The sequence below is a fragment of the Neomonachus schauinslandi genome, chromosome 1 (genome assembly GCF_002201575.2).
Source record: "Neomonachus schauinslandi chromosome 1, ASM220157v2, whole genome shotgun sequence".
Taxonomy (NCBI): Eukaryota; Metazoa; Chordata; class Mammalia; order Carnivora; family Phocidae; genus Neomonachus; species Neomonachus schauinslandi.
The window spans coordinates 192,933,914-192,952,047 of NC_058403.1; the positions used below are offsets into that span (position 1 = coordinate 192,933,914).

The following is an 18,134-nucleotide window of genomic DNA, read 5'->3' on the forward strand; positions in this document are numbered from 1 at the left end:
TCCGGGGCGGCTGCCCGACGGCCATCTTGCTTGCCGGGCAGCCGGCTGGGAGGTTGCGCGTGCGCGGGGCCCCTCCAGCTCCGGCGGGTGCAGCGCTTCCCTGAGGGTGGAGGCCGGTGGGCGCCCGCGGCCGCGATGACCCAGGCGGAGAAGGGGGATGCGGAGAACGGGAAGGAGAAGGGCGGGGAGAAGGAAAAGGAGCAGCGCGGCGTGAAACGACCCATCGTGCCCGCGCTGGTGCCGGAGTCGCTACAGGAGGTGAGACGAGGCGCCGGGGGCGGGCCTCGGTGAGGGCCTTCCGGCCGGGCCGGGGAGGGAAAGCAGGCGGCAACGCGAGGCTTCCGGCCCTCCCCACCCTGGTGGCTGGCGCGGAGAGTAGTTCCGTCCCCGGCCGGCCGCGGACCCGGGAGCCGGCTTTCACCTACCTTCCAAGCTGTTGTGGGGTGTCAGTGACCGCAGGTAGAGTTTAGTACCGGGCAGACACAGTTGGCGGGGCAGGCGTATTCCTCTGTGAAGGAAACGTCGGAGTGGAGTCCAAGTATAACGCTAGGAAAAAAGGCAGACGACTGTCTAAATAGACATGAAGAGTTTGTGTGTCAAAACCAGAACAAGAGTAAAGCCTACTAACCCGAAAAAATTATTTGCAGTTGCATGGCAAGCAAAGGCCCTGTGTGTGTGTGTGTGTGTGTGTGTGTATTCTTACTGATCAGTGAAAAAAAATAAATCAACGTTGCCGTAGGAAAATGGGCAAATTCACAGCTAAAGTAAGGAGGCATTGAAATGCTCAATTTCATGTTGGACATCTCTGAGGCAGCTTCCTAACTGGTGGATGGGTTAAGGATAATACCCAACTGGCCAGGCAGCTGTAGATATATAGCACCGTGCGGGCTCACGGTAAACCTCAAGGGTGGTTCTTACTGTCGCACAGGCCTCAGTTTCTCCACCCGTCTAGTTGAGGCAGCAGACTGGATGGTCTGTAAGGGCTTTGCGGTTCCCACCCTCTAGGATTCTTTCATTCTGTGAGTGGGAGGCAGGAAGGTAGAGCTCACAGTTGGGCGTGAGGCTGCAGGTATTAGGGCATGGCGTGGGATGGGCTAGTGCTTAAGGCCATAGGGAAGTATTGGGCACATACAGCAGGTACCTCCTCTGGCCCCGATGGCTTGGGACGGTTTAAAGGACGTGACTTCAGGATCAAGACCTAAAGAATGATTAGGAGTTAGCCAGGGGGAATCTCAGGGAAGGAGAACAGTGTGGAAGAGACCTGGGCCAGGAGAGCATATGAAGTTTTGGTGATCAGGATGTCGGAAGTGAGGAAGAAGGGGCAAAAGGTGACACTGGAGATCTTAGCAGAAGCTATTATGAGAGTCAGCCAGAGTCTGCTTTCTTCTGGAAGGCAGTGGAGAACTTTGGAAGAGCTAGCCAGACTGAGCTACATGATTAGCTTAATCCTCACAATAACTCTATGAGGTAGGAACTTCATCAGAGCAAGGAAGTGGTGCAGTATAAATTTGAAGCCAGACCTGTGAATGCAGAGCCTGGGCCCTTAACAGGGCCAGCAGCATTTCTTTAACTTTAGTCAGTTGTTTAACACCCTTTAGTTTTTCCATGTTCTCTGTGGCTTTTTCATATCCATTAGTTGCTTAGTAACTTTTTTACTAAGTCTTATTTAAGCAGTAATATTCGGGAAATGATTTGTGGGATGTACGGGCTAGTTTTTTCCTAATATGTTAAAATAAATATGTAATTATTAAAAAATATTTGTCCACACTTTGGAAAACTGCCATTACTAACCCCAGAGCTTTCCAGTTAATGTGCTGCAGCCTGTGTGCTGTGAATGAGGGACAGGTATCCCTGATGGCAAGCAGCTTCATCTTTTTACTCCAATCTACTGCACAAAGGTCTGCCATAGCACAAAAAAGCTTGGGAAGTACTATTTAACATCATGCCAACCACGTGAAAGAGGTGCATTCAGCAAACACCTCCTAGGGTCCTGTGTGCCTGGGCATAGAGTAGTGAACAATTCAGAAGTGATCCCTTTTTACATGAAGGTTTTTGTGTGTTGGGAGGGCAGGCAGTAAATAATTACAAGCATGACAGGTGCCATGAAAATTATATTTCCAGGGGATAAGCAAACCTAGTTTGATGACATTTAACTTCCGAACTAAAGGGAGAAATAAGATTTACCAGGGAGAAAGGATATAGCAGGCAAGGGGAGTTACCTGTGTGAAGACCTAGAAGTCAGCGTGGTGAGTTAAGAAATCAAGAGAGATCTGGGGTGCCTGGGTGGCTCAGTCGTTAAGCGTCTGCCTTCGGCTCAAGTCGTGATCCCAGGGTCCTGGGATCGAGTCCCACAAGGGGCTCCCTGCTCAGCGGGAAGCCTGCTTCTCCCTCTCCCACTCCCCCTGCTTGTATTCCCTCTCTCGCTATGTCTCTCTCTGTCAAATAAATAAATAAAATCTTTAAAAAAAAAAAAAAATCAAGAGAGATCTAGATTGGGAAGATTAAAGAGACCAGAAAGGAGGTGGTTGTCGAGTAAGGCTAGAGAAGTAGACAGAATCTTGATCTCACAGGTTCTGGACTTTATCTTATGGGCAAGCTATGGAAATGTTTTAAATGGAGACATGCAAGAAAACACAACTATAGCTCAAGGGCAGGGCTGAGTAGGTGCAGGCTAAGGAGTCGTGTAGGAATGGTGGTTCTCCACAGAGGGTATCCTGTTGTCACAGGGATTGTCAGAGTCCCTTCTTCCCCTGGTCTCTACTGAAACTCTGGGTCCCTCAGTTTACAAGGTAAAGGTTCCCAAACTGATTCAGATTATGTTCTGCCCCCCCTTGCAAATTACAGATATGAAACAATTACCATCTGAAAGTAAAGCTCACAGGAATCACTCCACTGTCCTGATATATGCTTTGTCATTTCTTGTTCACCACCATTTCCCAAGAATGGATTGTGAAATGCAGCGAAGTTTTCTGACCTATGAGGATAGAATAGTGAACTCTGGCATTTTAACCCCAAACTTTTGCCAGATTAGGTGAATAGCACAGAACTAACAAGAGGTAAAGTGTTTTAAAAACAATGAACAAAATGTGGCTTATGCATACACTCAGAAGTGGTTGCTGTATAAAGTCTTACTTTCCAGCATTACAAAATAATAATTCTGTGCTTATGTGACTTTCTCCCCTAACCTGTTCAACCAGTGATTGTCAAACCTGAGGGATCATACTGATCACCTCAGGAACTTTTGAAAGTTGCAGATATCTAGGCTCCCTCCCTGGAAGTTCTGAATCAGAAAATTTGTAGTGGAGGCTTAGAGTCTAGTTTTTTATTTACAAACATCTTTAGGTGATTCAGATTTAGCTAGTATTTTGCTAGTCGTAGTATTCCCTATACTTACTCCTTGTCTGTTTCCCCTAGTAAACTGCAAGTTCTCTCGTGGTCAGGATTTTGTCTTGCTCACCATTGTACCCCCAGTACCTGGCACAGAAATGCTCAGTAATTGTAGGTTAACTTGCATTGGATATTTATGGTTTTGTTCATTTAAACAGATGTTGACCTGTGTACTGGGAGCACAGAAATATGAAATGAGTTTGCATTCAGGTAGAGAGCAATAATTGGACGCCTCTCAAAGAGCTACCTTCACTGAATTATTTTGATACCTGTGAGTCTGATAGTCATCACAGGGAACTCACTTCTTAGTCTAGCCTGTTACCTGTATGTTTTTTAACTTGTTACCTGTATATTATTTACTAAGGTCACACTCCTGTGTTTTATATTTGCAGCAAATCCAGAGCAACTTCATTGTGGTCATACATCCAGGTTCAACAACCTTAAGGATTGGTCGAGCCACAGACACACTTCCTGCTAGCATTCCTCATGTCATTGCACGAAGACACAAACAACAAGGGCAGCCACTATACAAGGACAACTGGCTCCTAAGGGAAGGACTAAATGTAAGTCAGAAATGGAGGATCTGGAGAGAAAGCCCACGGTTGTTTCCTTGGGGGAGCTTAGACATTCAAGAATACTGTGTATACTTGAATTAACATCTTCATAGCTTTAATGTGTTTTAAAATAATAACATCATTCAGGGTTACAAATAGCATTTTTCATGTGAGCTATGGTTTTAGATTGTAAAGAAATAATTATAACAAAAGCAGATCAAAATTATTTTAACCCATCAGTATGAATTGGGTATTGATGAAGGTGATTTTTAATGGAAGATACAGAATCGTCAGTCACTTAAAGTGATGCATTAAGGTCTCTGAACAGCCATATTTTTCTCTTCCAGATACTTAGAGTTTATATTGAGTTTGTATTTTCAATCCGTGAGCAAATTGAATTGTTATAATCACTTTCTCCAATCTTAGATCAAATTATAATTTAAAAGCAAGACTGTATATATCCTTGCAGTTAGCATATACGTTATCCTATCTTGCAGATAGTAATTATCAGAAGAATTTTTCATGGTAGGTGTTAAAATATGCATATTGCATTGTAATCCACTTTTAAGTTTTAGATGAAAGATAGTTTTAGGAACTTGAAGTTTCTGTACTTCTGTTAATAAGCTTTATTTAGGGTTCCACTTTTTTTAGCATAACTGGAAGACTACCTAAGTCTATTTCGAAGCTTAAGTGTAACTTGAGGGTATAAGAATTTAAATCCATTTATATCTTTGGATTTTACAGTTCTATAGTACATAAATCTCACGAGTAAAAGTTGATAGAAAACAGTAGCTTTCCATGGAGATATTTATAGATTTTTTTTTTTTAATAGATGGTTTTTTTACAATGTCACAGGGACTTGAATACCTGCTGAATAAACAAAATAACCTGAGTGAATATAACACTGTTACAGAATTGTAAATATGAGAATTATGTAGATGTTTGGAAAAGTCTCTGAAATACTTTGTAAATACTAAGTAGCTATCCAGTGCTTAGGGCCGTGAACAATTTTATCACTTAAACTTCACTTGAGGTTATAGATTTTTGCAAATAGTTGGTTTATGGTGAGGGTTCCTTTCTGACTTTTTTATTTATAAATAATAAAAAGATTACTTACAATTATTAAGATTGATACATATGGCAAAAATTAAGGAAATGCTGTTCCTTGTTTATGAGGGAGCATTTCCTCTTGGTGGATTAAATCAGTAGTTTGCCACATTGCTTTCTCTTTTCACTAAATCCTTTGTGCTGCTCATCCTTCATTTTTTCCCCCCCCAGAAACCAGAGAGTAATGAACAAAGACAAAATGGCCTTAAAATGGTGGATCAAGCAATATGGTCTAAAAAGATGTCAAATGGCACAAGACGGATTCCCGTGTCCCCTGAACAGGTTCAGTCTTAACTCTTCAGATTTATTCTGTCATAAGTGCTATTCATGTGCTCCCTTGATTGCATTATGCAAATTAAAGATGGGATTTCCTTAAAAAAGAAAGAAAAACCATTCATAACCACCTACGGAATACCCAAATCAATGTCATAAATGCTTGGGCAAGCCAAATAATTTAAAAGACGGTGTTTCTTGTGGCAAGTTAATAAAAATTCGTAGTTTACTTGAGAGTCTTAAGTGTCTAATCCCAGGATCTTGGTGGGAAGCAATATTCTTACTATAATTGCTATTTTAATATGATAAAAAATACTATTAGAAATGGACATGAGTTGGTATAATATGTAGATGTATATTCAGCTTTAAACAGAGTGCAATATTAATTTTGGACTGGCTATGAATCACAGCCTAGGTTATTAAAACCATGGGAAAAATCACAATTTTGGAAAAGGCCAAGAGAATCTTTTTGTGACGAGTTAGTATTTTGCCAGATATGTAGGATTTGTGATTAACTTTTGCTGCTGTATCTGGTCTGTGAGAGAGAGGAGAAAAGAGAATTCATACTACATTTCTCCTCTCCCCTCTTCTTTTTTTCTTACATAAATTCAGAGAAGTTTCTGGTGTTTCTGGTGTTTCAGGCACGCTCCTACAACAAGCAGATGCGACCTGCAATTTTAGATCACTGTTCTGGAAACAAGTGGACAAACACATCTCATCACCCAGAGTTTTTGGTGGGAGAAGAGGTAGGGAACTTTGCAGTGTCATCCAGTTCTAGTTGTTTCCTAGAATTCATAATCTTCCTTGCAGACCTGGATACTCACACAGGCTCCTGTGATGTTAGATACTCCACTCTCAGCATTTGGAATAGTCAGCAAATGTTAATCATAACTCTGGCCTTAGATATTTTAATGTGAATCCAAAAAAAGCCCAAGAGAAGTTTTAACAATGTATTCATCTCCCCATCTTTTCTAGGCCTTATACGTTAACCCATTGGACTGTTATAATATTCACTGGCCTATCAGAAGAGGTCAGTTAAATATTCACCTGGGACCTGGGGGCTCCCTTACGGCTGTTTTGGCAGATATTGAAGTAATATGGTCTCACGCAATCCAAAAATATTTGGAAATCCCCCTGAAAGATTTAAAGGTGAGCTAAAATTCACAGTTACTTGGATTGGCTTTAAGATTCTTGATCAGTAAAAGTACGTATTACTGGGTTGTTTGTAATCTAGTGTCCTTGAAGCATTCTCAGTCTTAAGGTGTTGAGGATAGCTTTCCTTCTTCACTGACTTCACCTCTGGTGATTTCTCTTTTTCTTACTGTGTTTGTTTCTGTGGTGTCCCTACTGCTCTGCAACCAGCAAGCTTGCTCATGTTTATACCTTCTCTCTGGGCCTTTTTCAGTTCACATTTGTTGACTTATTTTTGATTTCACAAGGTTTTGTTTTGTTTTCTTTTTCAATTGAAGTATAGTTGACACAAGGTTACATTAGTTTTAGGTGTACAACACAGTGATTGGACAGCCCTATACATAATGTGCTCACCACAAGTGTAGCTGCCATCTGTTACCATACAGTGTTGTTACAGTACCATCGACTATGTTCCCTGTGTTGCTGTATCTTTCATCCCCATGGCTTATTCATTCCATAACTGGAAGCCTTTATCTCCCACTCCGCTTCACCCATTTTGCCCATCCCCCTCCCTCCTCCACTCTGGCAACCATGAGTGAGTTCTCTATATTTATGGGTCTGTTTCTGCTTTTTTTTGGTTGGGTTTTTTTAGGTTCTGCATATAAGTGAAATCATATGGTAGTTATTTTTCTCTGACTTATTTCACTTATAGCATAAGGTCCTATAGGTCCATCCACGTCGTTGCAAATGGCAAGATCTCATTCTTTTTGATGGCTGAGTAATACTCCATTGTATATATGTACCGCATCTTCTTTATCCATCCATCTTTGACAGACACTTAGATTGCTTCCATATCTTGGCTATTGTAAGGAATGCTGCAATGAACATAGATGTGCATGTATTTGTTTCAAATTACTGTTTTAATTTTCTTTGGGTAATACCCAGTAGTGGAATTACTGGGTTGTGTGGTATTTCTGTTTTTAATTTTTTAGGAATCTTCATTCTGTTTTCCATAGTAGCTATGCCAGTTTACATTCCCACTTTTTCTGCACATTCTCACGGAACACTTATTATTTCTTGTCTATTTGGTAAGTAGTCATTCTGACAGGTTGAGGTGATACCTCATTGTGGTTTTGGTTTGCATTTCCCTGATGATGAGTGATGTTGAGCATCTCTTCATGTGTCTGTTGGCCTTCTGTCTGTGTTCTTTGGAAAAATGTCTATTCAGGTCCTCTGCCCATTATTTTAATTGGCTTATTTGTTTTTCCGGTGTTGAGTTGTATAAGTTCTTTCTATATTTTGACTATTAATCTCTTATCAGATATATCATTTGCAGATGTCTTCTCCAGCTAAGTAGGTTGCCTTTTCATTTTGTTGATGGTTTACTTCTCTGTGCAAACTTTTTATTTTGGCGTAGCCCCAGTAGTTTATTTTTGCTTTTGTTTCCCTTGCCTCAGGAGACATATCTAGAAAAATTAGGGCTAAGGTCAAAGAACTTGCTGCCTGGGTTTTCTTCTAGGAGTTTTATGGTTTCAGGTCTCACATTTATGTGTTTAACCCATTTTGAGTTTATTTTTGTCATGGTGTAAGAAAGTGGTCACATGTCATTCTTTTGCATGTAGCTGTCCAGTTTTCCCAGCACCACTTATTGAAGACACTGTCTTTCCCATTGCATATTCTTGCCTCCTTTGTCGAAGATCAATTTATCATATAAGTATGGGTTTATTTTGGGGTTCTATTCTGTTCCATTGATCTGTGTGTTTTTGTGCAAGTACCATACTGTTTTGATTATTATAGCTTTGTAGTATATCTTGAAATCTGGGGTTGTAATACCATTTCACAAGTTTTTAATAATTTAAAGGAAAAAAACCCACACAACTTCAACATTTTCTGTTTTTCGTTAAACCTAAAAGAGAGGTTTGAGCTTTTGTTCTGGGCCTCTAACCATTGCTGCCATCCTTTAGAGCGAATTCTCCCTGAAGACAAGTGTAATGACATTTATTTTGACCTGACTTTAGTATTAACCGTCTTCTCTTTTTTTTTTCTTTTGTTTTTCTTTTTTAGTATTATAGATGTATCTTGCTAATTCCTGATATCTATAATAAACAGCATGTGAAAGAATTAGTGAATATGATCCTAATGAAGATGGGTTTTTCAGGTATGTCTGGATATTCCAGAGAAATCTACTTGAAATGAGATTGTTTTTCTTTTTTGCCGACAAAGTTAATCTAATTCACTACTTTATTAAAATGCTTATTCTGAGAGGATCAGCCGTGCTCGATTGCCCAGGGGTTCCCAGACTTTAATTGATGATTTGTCTTAGGATCTTTACTGCTCCCTAGCTGATTGCTTCTCTACCTTTGTGTTTCAGGGATTGTGGTCCATCAAGAGTCTGTGTGTGCCACCTTCGGAAGTGGTTTAAGCAGCACATGTATTGTGGATGTTGGAGACCAGAAGACAAGTGTGTGCTGTGTGGAGGATGGGGTCTCTCATCGGAATACTCGGTAAGGACCTTGGAAGGTTGTGTTCTCTGCTCCTTCTCCCCTCACAGCCTGTTCAGCTATAAAACATCAGAATTTAAAAAGAAAATTTTTATAAGGAATTATATATTCAAAGTTTGCATAGGAAACCCAGATTGTGGAAGTGCAAATTCTAGCAAGGCTATAAACCCCTGATTTTATCCTTCCTGTTAGAACTCTCTGCTATGAGTTCACATCAGCAGCTCCTGAAAATCCTAGCTTGCATTGTGTGCTTTCCCACAGAGGCAGCGTATATATTAGCTCTGTGTTTGGTTGTGGTCTGATGTAGAGATACAAGTCGTGCTCACGGCAAAGCTTTATTTAGGCAAGTCATGTTGGGGAAAGAGGTTTTCAGGTCTGAATTCTCTGTCTAGCATTGTGAGTATTTGCTTTTGTCGTAATGGTTCAGTGAGTGAAGAGTAGCTTTCTGGTCAAGTCCCTTCGTGATGTCATCACTGATACAAGAGGTAATAAAATAACTCTCAGGAGCAGGTTTGCTGCTTGTCCTTCCTGAGACAAGCCCAACACGGGTGAGCACACTGAGGCAGTGCACATACAGGTTCTCTGCAGCATTTTTGTGCTCCCCGGATGGCTTCTTCAGGATGCTGTAGTTCTTCCTATCCCTTAGTTGGAGATGCAGGGTATAGAAACATTTAAAAGAGGGCCTAGGGGGGCGCCTGGGTGGCTCAGTTGGTTAAGCGACTGCCTTTGGCTCAGGTCATGATCCTGGAGTCCCTGGATCGCGTCCCACATCGGGCTCCCTGCTCGGCAGGGAGTCTGCTTCTCCCTCTGACCCTCCCCCATCTCATGCTCTCTCTCTCTCTCATTCTCTCTCTCAAATAAATAAATAAATAAAATCTTTAAAAAAAAAATAAAATAAAAGAGGGCCTAAGCAGTCCATAAGAAAGGTTGATCTGTTGCCTTCCACCCCAAATTATGATGCATTGTAAAACCCAGTATACGTTAATTTGGCTTATCCATTGTTTATGTATTACTTAATGCCATTGGTTCTCAGAATATGGAGAAAGCACTGGGCCTGGGTCTCCCACCTCTAAAATAACATAGCGGTGCTCTTTCCAAGTCATAGAACCGTTCAATTAATGGGTAGTATACTCTTTCAAGTTTTCTCCTGAGAGTTTGTCTTGTGTCACTGCCTGTCAACTTGATAGACTGAGGAGTATAGACAGGCAAACAACTATCATATGGTAAACACAGTGACTTAGAAATGAGTTGCATTTAGTCGTTGGTATTCTGTTTCTTGGGAACTTTTTTGCAAATAGCATGACTGCTGTTAGGTGCCCACCACTGGTTGTTTGCTAGGGTTCCATTTCCCCCTCCCGTCCATCCGTCCTGCCCTTTCATTTTTTATTCCTACCATAAACATCTTTTGAGACTTGTTATGTTTCACTGTGCCTGATTGAGTTTTTGAAATGCCCTTTGCACCTTCTTGACCAACAGATAACCCACCTGTCTTTGCTTCTAACTCTAGGCTCTGTCTGGCCTATGGGGGGTCTGACGTGTCAAGGTGTTTCTACTGGCTGATGCAGCGAGCCGGGTTCCCTTACCGAGAATGCCAGCTAACAAATAAAATGGATTGTCTTCTTCTGCAGCACCTTAAAGAAACTTTCTGTCATTTAGATCAGGTGGGAGTAAAATCAAAATTGCTGATTATTTTTGTTTTCAGAAAAAATTAAGATATTTAAAAGGCAATTAAAAATATAATAGTATTATGCTACCCTTTCAACCCAAGTTGAGAGAACCTTGAAATTAAAGTTCTTAAGGAGTGAGAGTGTTTTGGTAAGGTCAGAGCTGTTAGCTGTTTCTCAGGCTCTGGTTAGCTGGTTTTTTAAGAAAGAGTGTTAGCAAATTTGTCTCTCTTTAGGATCTTTGATCAAGATGAAGATAAACCTTTAGGTGTAATGAATGTAAAGGTACAGACATTTAATAAAATGGCATCAGTTGAAGCACTTTCTTAGTGTTGTAAACAATCAACATGTTATCATTGCCGTATGTGGATTCCTATTTTTTTATGCTTTCTGTTTCAGACCTTTTCTTTTCCCTGACATTTTTCAAGCAATCTAATTCTGAATAACGAAATTTTGAGAAACCTAAGACTGGGTATCATTTCCCACTTATTGAGGGAATTGGCTTATTGATTTGGGTCTGTGTTTGTGTTAGTGTTTATCGATAATGAAAAAATGTAAATGGTAGAAATTTCAGAAGTGTTAAAAGGGAAGCAAGTACATTTGGACTCTTGTTTTACTAAGTTCCAGTTGAAATGGAAAAAAAAAGAAATGGTAGAAAGTCACAGGGCAGCCTCGTTATAGGTGAGATTCAGATGGTGGAGAGGCTTAACTGTCATTTGAGGAGTTTACATGCACTTTTACTGGTTCACTAACAGCATCTTTTCCTGGAATCAGGACATCTCTGGACTTCAGGATCATGAGTTTCAGATTCGACATCCAGATTCCCCTGCCCTGCTTTACCAGTTTCGATTAGGAGATGAAAAACTCCAGGTAATACATAGCTGTATATTTTCATGGGCAGAATGAAAGCCAGCCAGGTTCAGTCAGACTGAGAGAATGTGTACTTCTCTGAAACTTCATGAGGTCAGAATATCAACTGGTTTAGACTGTCTGTAAACCAGCTTTTAAGCCACCAATAGAATACAGATTAAAATAGATCTGAGGACCATCTTTCTAATTAGCCACTGTATGGTTAGTTATTGTTTAGAGAGAGGAGTACTTTTATAAGAAATTATAAAGTAGCTTATTGGGCACTTGCATTACATTTTTAAAAATTTTTATTTTAGAGTGAGAGAGAGTGAGAAGGAGCAGGGAGACGGAGAAGCAGACTTCCTATGCAGGGAGCCTGACATGGGGCTCGATCCCGGGATCCCCAAATCATGACCTAAGCTGAAGGCAGACGCTTAACCAACTGAGCCACCCAGGTGCCCTGGCACTTGCATTACATTTGCTTTGTCATTTCTCCCTGGTGTCATATCACTCACTCAGTTGGATGATTTCTATAAGTTTTCTGGCCTCTTGTGCAATGAAGAAATAATGCTACTCCCAAAAGAGAATGCTTATTTAGTCTACTTTCTAGGATCTGATCTGTCAGTTTTGTTTTGGGAAGAACAGAATTTAATGGATCAGTTTTTTCAGAAGGCAGTGTCCTTGGTTGATCTTTTTTTTTTTCCTTCCTTGCACAGGCCCCAATGGCTTTGTTTTACCCAGCAACTTTTGGAATTGTTGGCCAGAAAATGACAACTTTGCAGCACAGATCTCAGGGAGACCCTGAGGATCCTCATGATGAGCATTACCTGCTGGCCACGCAGAGCAAGCAGGAACAGGTCTGCAGGGATTCTGGTGTGAGAAGAGACACCCTTGCCCCTGCAGGAGAAGTTTGCCCATCATTAACGGATTGTTGCAGTCACTGCAGTCTGCAGTGCATACCAAAGCTAATACTGTGTTTAGAACTGTAGATGAAATGAAGTCTAAATTTAAAATCCAGATGACAGATTTCTTCATTCAGTAGACGTTAATCCAATTTTCAGAATACCAGTCCACACACTTAAAAGTTAGTTTAATGAAGATACTTCTTTTTGGTGTATACATTATTTCCTTTTGAACATTTATTCAGTAGGGAATATTTTCAGTAAAACCTCACCTATTTTAAAAATTATAATGTAAACAGTATGTGGTCTAGGCAAAAAGCTGAATTCTTTTGTCCAGAGCTAATGATCCCAGTAATAGGATGTCTGATGCGGGGGCACAAATTAAAGCTCTTATTTGCCAATGAAACAGCAGCTCATGATGGAGGGAGGAGGGCTCTAAACCTTCTCTAGTACTTGTTCCTGAGCATCAGGTGGTTAGATAAGGTCTGAAAATGAGGATTCCATAAATAGCCACAGGCGCAAGAATCCTACTAAAATACTCCACTTAAAAACTCCGCTCAAGGGGGAAATGTCCATGTACGCTGACATTTCAGTTTTAAAATCCAACCAGTGATAGTAAGGTCGTGAGACTTGCCCTGCCTGCCAGTGACTGCTTTGGAATTGTCAGCACATCCTCATCTTTTGTACACCACGTCTCACTCCCAGGTGATTTGGGAGTGGGTCCAGGTGGTTGGCTGTATACTAGCATACATTCCCTCTGCACCACAGTGATGGACCTTTGCTTTATAGTAGTGTAAAATAGTGCAGTAGGGACGGGTGGGTTCTAGCTGGAGAACATCAACACTGTTCTGTTCTAGTCCTGCCATCCACTTGATTGTCCTTTTGATTAATTTAAAGTCTGCCAAAGCTACTGCTGACCGAAAGTCTGCCTCCAAACCCATTGGATTTGAAGGGGATCTTCGTGGCCAGTCTTCTGACCTTCCAGAAAGACTCCATGCCCAGGAGGTGGATTTGGGATCCTCCCAGGGAGACTGTCTGATGGCTGGCAATGAATCTGAGGAGGCTCTCACAGCACTGATGTCCCGGAAGACTGCCATCTCTCTGTTTGAAGGGAAAGCCCTGGGCCTGGATAAAGCCATTCTTCACAGCATCGACTGCTGTTGTAAGCATGTTTCGGAAGCTGGTTAGGTGAATGGGTTCAAGCTAGAGTGTGGTTGTGCCGCACAGCATATGCATTGAAAAACTGTGGAGCCCCTGCTTTGTGCTTGCATTGTCCGGTATTAGGAATTGGTTCTTGGCCTCGTTGGGCATATAGTGTACTAGAGGAGACCAAAGAAGTTAAATTGTCACACAAATGGGAAATTACAGCTATGGCAGGTGCTGCAAAGTCGAACTAAAGGATACTGACTTGCATAGCTTCTGATGGATTTAATCAGGGACTTTTATTAGGAGGAAGAAGTGTAGAGGGTGGGAGGCTTAGCAGGGAAGACTTTCTTGGGGAAGAGCCACTTAAGAGAGATCTAGGAGGTGAGTGGGGGTTAGCCTGTCACAGGGTAGCATTCTGGGCAGAGGAAGAGGCCTTTATGGAGGCCAGTGTGGCTGGGGGGACAGGGGCCAGGATGAAGCTAGAGAAGCAGTGTGGTCACGCCACACTGGACTTTGTAGGTCCCTGTAGAGATTTTGGTCCTAATCCTGCAAGTAGCAGAGTGGAGGGTGCAATAGCAACATGCTCACATTGGTGTTTTGCAAGATTCTTCTGTCTGCATTGTTGAGTATGGGTTGGAGAGAAATCTTTGAGGAGGCTCTTACAGTTGTTCAAACAAGAGATGGCAGTGGCTTGGCCCAGGGTGGTGGTGGGTATGGAGAAAAAGAGTAGAAGGATTATCATTGTCTTTTCAGCATCTGATGATACCAAAAAGAAGATGTACAGTTCCATCCTCGTGGTGGGAGGTGGTTTGATGTTTCATAAAGCTCAAGAATTTCTGCAGCACAGAATTCTCAACAAAATGCCACCTTCATTCAGGCGAATTATTGAGAATGTGGATGTGATCACAAGGCCCAAGGTCTGTTGTTCATGGTGCAGTTGGATTATATGCAAATGAAACCAGGACTGATTATTTCTAATTGTAATGTTGTACGTGGACAGATAAAATCCTGGGAGCCATGAGCTTGCGTCTGGGCAGCTCTTTTTTTTTTTTTAAAGATTTTATTTATTTATTTGACAGAGACACAGCGAGAGAGGGAACACAAGCAGGGGGAGTGGGAGGGGGAGAAGCGGGCTTCCCGCCGAGCAGGGAGCCCGAAGCGGGGCTTGATCCCAGGACCCTGGGATCATGACCTGAGCCGAAGGCAGACACTTAACGACTGAGCCACCCAGGCACCCCGCGTCTGGGCAGCTCTTAATTAAGGGTTTGGGCAAGTGGAAAAATTTCAGTAGGTCACAGATTTGGTGCAAGGAGCTTTGGGCTAGGGGCCTGGAGTCCTGGGTGTTAGTCCCTGCTGTGCTCTCCAGAGTAGCATGACCGACTTCCCAAAAGCCATGCCTTTGGAAAAGGACTGGGTGGGGCAGGGAGAGACTGGCTGGTCTCCCATCGGCCACAACAACTCCAGTTTTCGTTGTCATATTAAGGATCTTTTGCTGGCCCTGGAGCAGGGCATCTTTTGGCTTGAACTATCTTGGAAAGAAACATAAACCCTGGAATTTAGAAAAAGATTGTGTCTGTATTTCATTATATCCCACGAACAATTCCTGGGGATATTCTTATTTAATTTTAATCCTGAGGAAGGGGTTATGGGATATATTTATTCCACTCTATGATTTCCTTATATGTATGTTCCTGCATATGGGGCCTATTTGTGGAATAATAGTGAATAGTAGCATCTTCAGTAATAAACACTAAAGTTTTCTTATCGGTTGGAACAGAAAGATGTCTGTAGTTCATGGGTCCTGTATGGATGAGTCTTTAATGCACGTTGAAAAATTTGGCTTTTTAGGTATTGATTCAGCAGGGTTTTTTTACCCCCAAATTCAAGGAAATGATTAAGTATATGTCTTGTCTGCTTTTGCTGAAATACCTTTATCACTTCCCTAGGATATGGATCCCCGGCTGATTGCATGGAAAGGAGGGGCCGTGTTGGCTTGTTTGGACACCACACAGGAACTGTGGATTTATCAGAGAGAATGGCAGCGCTTTGGTGTCCGCATGTTACGAGAGCGAGCTGCTTTTGTCTGGTGAAAATGGGCAGAAAGTCACTATATTAGAGACCAAAAATAGGCCTCCTGGTATATAAAAGACTCTTGAAGAATATATATATTTTAATTTATTGACTTAGATGCTTAAATTTCATGGAAAATAAATGAATTTTAACTTTTACGTTGACAATAGGACATTGGTGTGAAATTATAAGCTGCTTTTGTAGCCAGGACATTTACGAATAAATATGAACTTACTTTTCAGTGGTAAATGCTCCTGCCCCTTTCTCAGGGTCGCAGGAGCTCCCTGATGATGTGAAATGTTGCTGTTGAGTGGCTCCCATGTACACACCTTGGCTTAAGTTGACCTTAGTGTCATCAGATAATCACACAGCCACAAGGGGTGGGTGTATGGCTCGGGTACCTGAATCCTGAGAACTGGCCAGCCCACTTCCCTCACGTGTTTTAGCAGGCACACATTGTTTCGACTCAGGGGTGCTCTTAGAATTCCAAATAGGGAGAGAAAAGGTTCTTTTTTTCTTTTTCTATTGGATTACAAAAAAGACTGTGACCAGTTGAGCTCTGGATTTCCGAAGGCAAAGATTTAAGGATGGGCTGGCTGGCTTTGGTTACTCCACATGCTTCAGGGTGGGCTTACGGAAAGAAAACAATCCTTATCTGACCAAAACAGAACAACAACTGAAAAGGAAAACCCATTTCCTTCCTAAAGCCAAGTAGAAACAATTCAGGTGTAATTTATAGTTAACTTGTGCAGATGAATAAGGTGACTGCTGGTCACCTTATTACTGCCAACTTAATCATCAAGTCCCCAAATTTCCTTTATCTGAAGAACCAAGAGAAAGGTTTTGGAACTCTTTGTGCTCAGTAAGATCATTTGATCTTAATCTGTGAACAGTCTGAAGCGAAATCTAAGTACAGACAGCTATTAGCACCAGTGGCCCAGGCCTTGGTGAAGCCTTCTGAGCCCCTGGCCAGAGGAAGGCTAGGCATTAGCTGGAGACAGAAGCTTGTCAGTGAGCACAGCCTGGGGGCTCAGAGACCTGGGAGCATGGGGAATGCCTGATTCCTGCCACTCCTGCTGGGCATCTGCGTCCACCATCTCATCCAGAACTGGAGATATGGGAGTGGAATGGGACTGGCGGAGGGGGAGGGGGGCTGACAAAAGTAGGGCTGGATAAGAGATGGAGGTAAGAATGGAATATAGAACAGGATGGTTAGAAGTCTCAGGGCATGGAGAAATGCTGGTCCTGGAGCATTTGCATAACAAGGAGTATCCTACATATATGTGATCAGTAGGTGAGGAACAAAGAAGAGTCCATCGGTATAACAATGATTTTACCTTGGTACTGTTGAAAGGTGCTTTCAATTTGAAGATTGTATGTTCTTTATTTTTTTTAACTTTTTAATAAAATAAATTTATACAATGTTGATTTTATGTTTCTGAGCTGTTTCAACACAATTTATTAATGGTTACCTAGTTCCAAAAGCAAAATGTATTTTTGTGTATCTTTTTTTTTTTTTTTTTTTTTACATAATCACCTATTGCTCTTATAACTGGTAGATGTTGATTCAGAGGAAGTTGGTTTCTGGTCCAATTTTTGACATAAGCTGTGTCCTTCTGTTATCAGCACTTTTAAGTGTGGTAAAAACTGGTCATGACAAGTAAGTGAGCTTAACCACATTAAACATACTGCCTCAGCCATTACTAAGTGTCTACTTGTGAAGTTGGACACGGTGAGTTTTCACTCTGTGCTTCCTTATTTTGATTTTTATTTTATCCATAAGACCTGGCCCTTTAAGGATAATATTAGCCCTTCACAAATACATTTTAACAGGCATCTAGTGGAAACTGATCCACACTCTAGGGCAGATTCAGTATCGTACTGTGTGAGAGAGACAAGCATTCCTAGAACAACTGCACACTAATATAAATGGCCTCTTGGTAACCTCTGCATTAAGAAAAAGGTACTTTTAGAGGAAAAAGTCAGAAGACTTAAAATACCATACATACCTAGCTCTCTGGTACTTTTTTTTTTTTAAGTAAACCATTATAATAACTCATTTATAAAAAGATTACTTCAAGAGTGCTGACTTTGAACAGAGCAGGAATTACTTGTGTTTTGGAACATGAGAAGTCACATAACCAAGAAACTGAACTCTTGACAGTAACCTCTAATAGGTAACTGGGCTAAAGTAGACATCAGGTCTGCAGGTAATGGATGTCGGTGTCCATATTAAAAGTCACCTGTACAAGACTTGGAGAGGACCTGAATCTAGCTCAGAGCAGGACGGTCCTCTGCAAGTGCCGGCTAATGTAAGTGGCAACACGGGTACTGCGTCTCTGGTCAGCAAAGAGGAGTTCGGCTTCTTACTCCTGTTTTCTTAAAAATGGCTTTTGTATGTAATAGAGGGTTTTTCACCCATGAAGTTCGTGAATGAGCAAAGGCTTTCTTAAATTTGGTATTCACTAAGTTTAGAGTGTCAGAGAAATAAACAGTTCTATTTACTGTGCAGTGCATGGGCTATTCAGGACTGGGTATTCGGCTGGAGGA

At 41.6% G+C, this 18,134-nt stretch overlaps 1 protein-coding gene across 1 annotated transcript; it reads left to right on the top strand.

The window, feature by feature from the left end:
• On the top strand, nucleotides 1-16,957 carry ACTR8 (actin related protein 8). The gene is made up of 13 exons (XM_021695212.1): nucleotides 1-258; nucleotides 3,780-3,950; nucleotides 5,220-5,330; nucleotides 5,963-6,067; nucleotides 6,297-6,470; nucleotides 8,517-8,610; nucleotides 8,824-8,956; nucleotides 10,461-10,614; nucleotides 11,392-11,487; nucleotides 12,183-12,323; nucleotides 13,266-13,530; nucleotides 14,268-14,431; nucleotides 15,461-16,957. The coding sequence occupies exons 1-13, from the start codon at nucleotides 136-138 to the stop codon at nucleotides 15,602-15,604; spliced, it is 1,875 nt and encodes a 624-aa protein (XP_021550887.1). The 5' UTR covers nucleotides 1-135; the 3' UTR covers nucleotides 15,605-16,957.
• Nucleotides 16,958-18,134: the final 1,177 nt, after the last annotated feature.

Excerpts from the sequence above, each read along its gene's own strand:
- ACTR8 (XM_021695212.1), top strand. The coding sequence starts at position 136 with ATGACCCAGGCGGAGAAGGGGGATGCGGAGAACGGGAAGGAGAAGGGC. Across the intron at positions 259-3,779 it reads TGCCGGAGTCGCTACAGGAG|CAAATCCAGAGCAACTTCAT; the intron begins GTGAGACGAGGC and ends TTATATTTGCAG. Across the intron at positions 12,324-13,265 it reads CGCAGAGCAAGCAGGAACAG|TCTGCCAAAGCTACTGCTGA; the intron begins GTCTGCAGGGAT and ends ATTAATTTAAAG.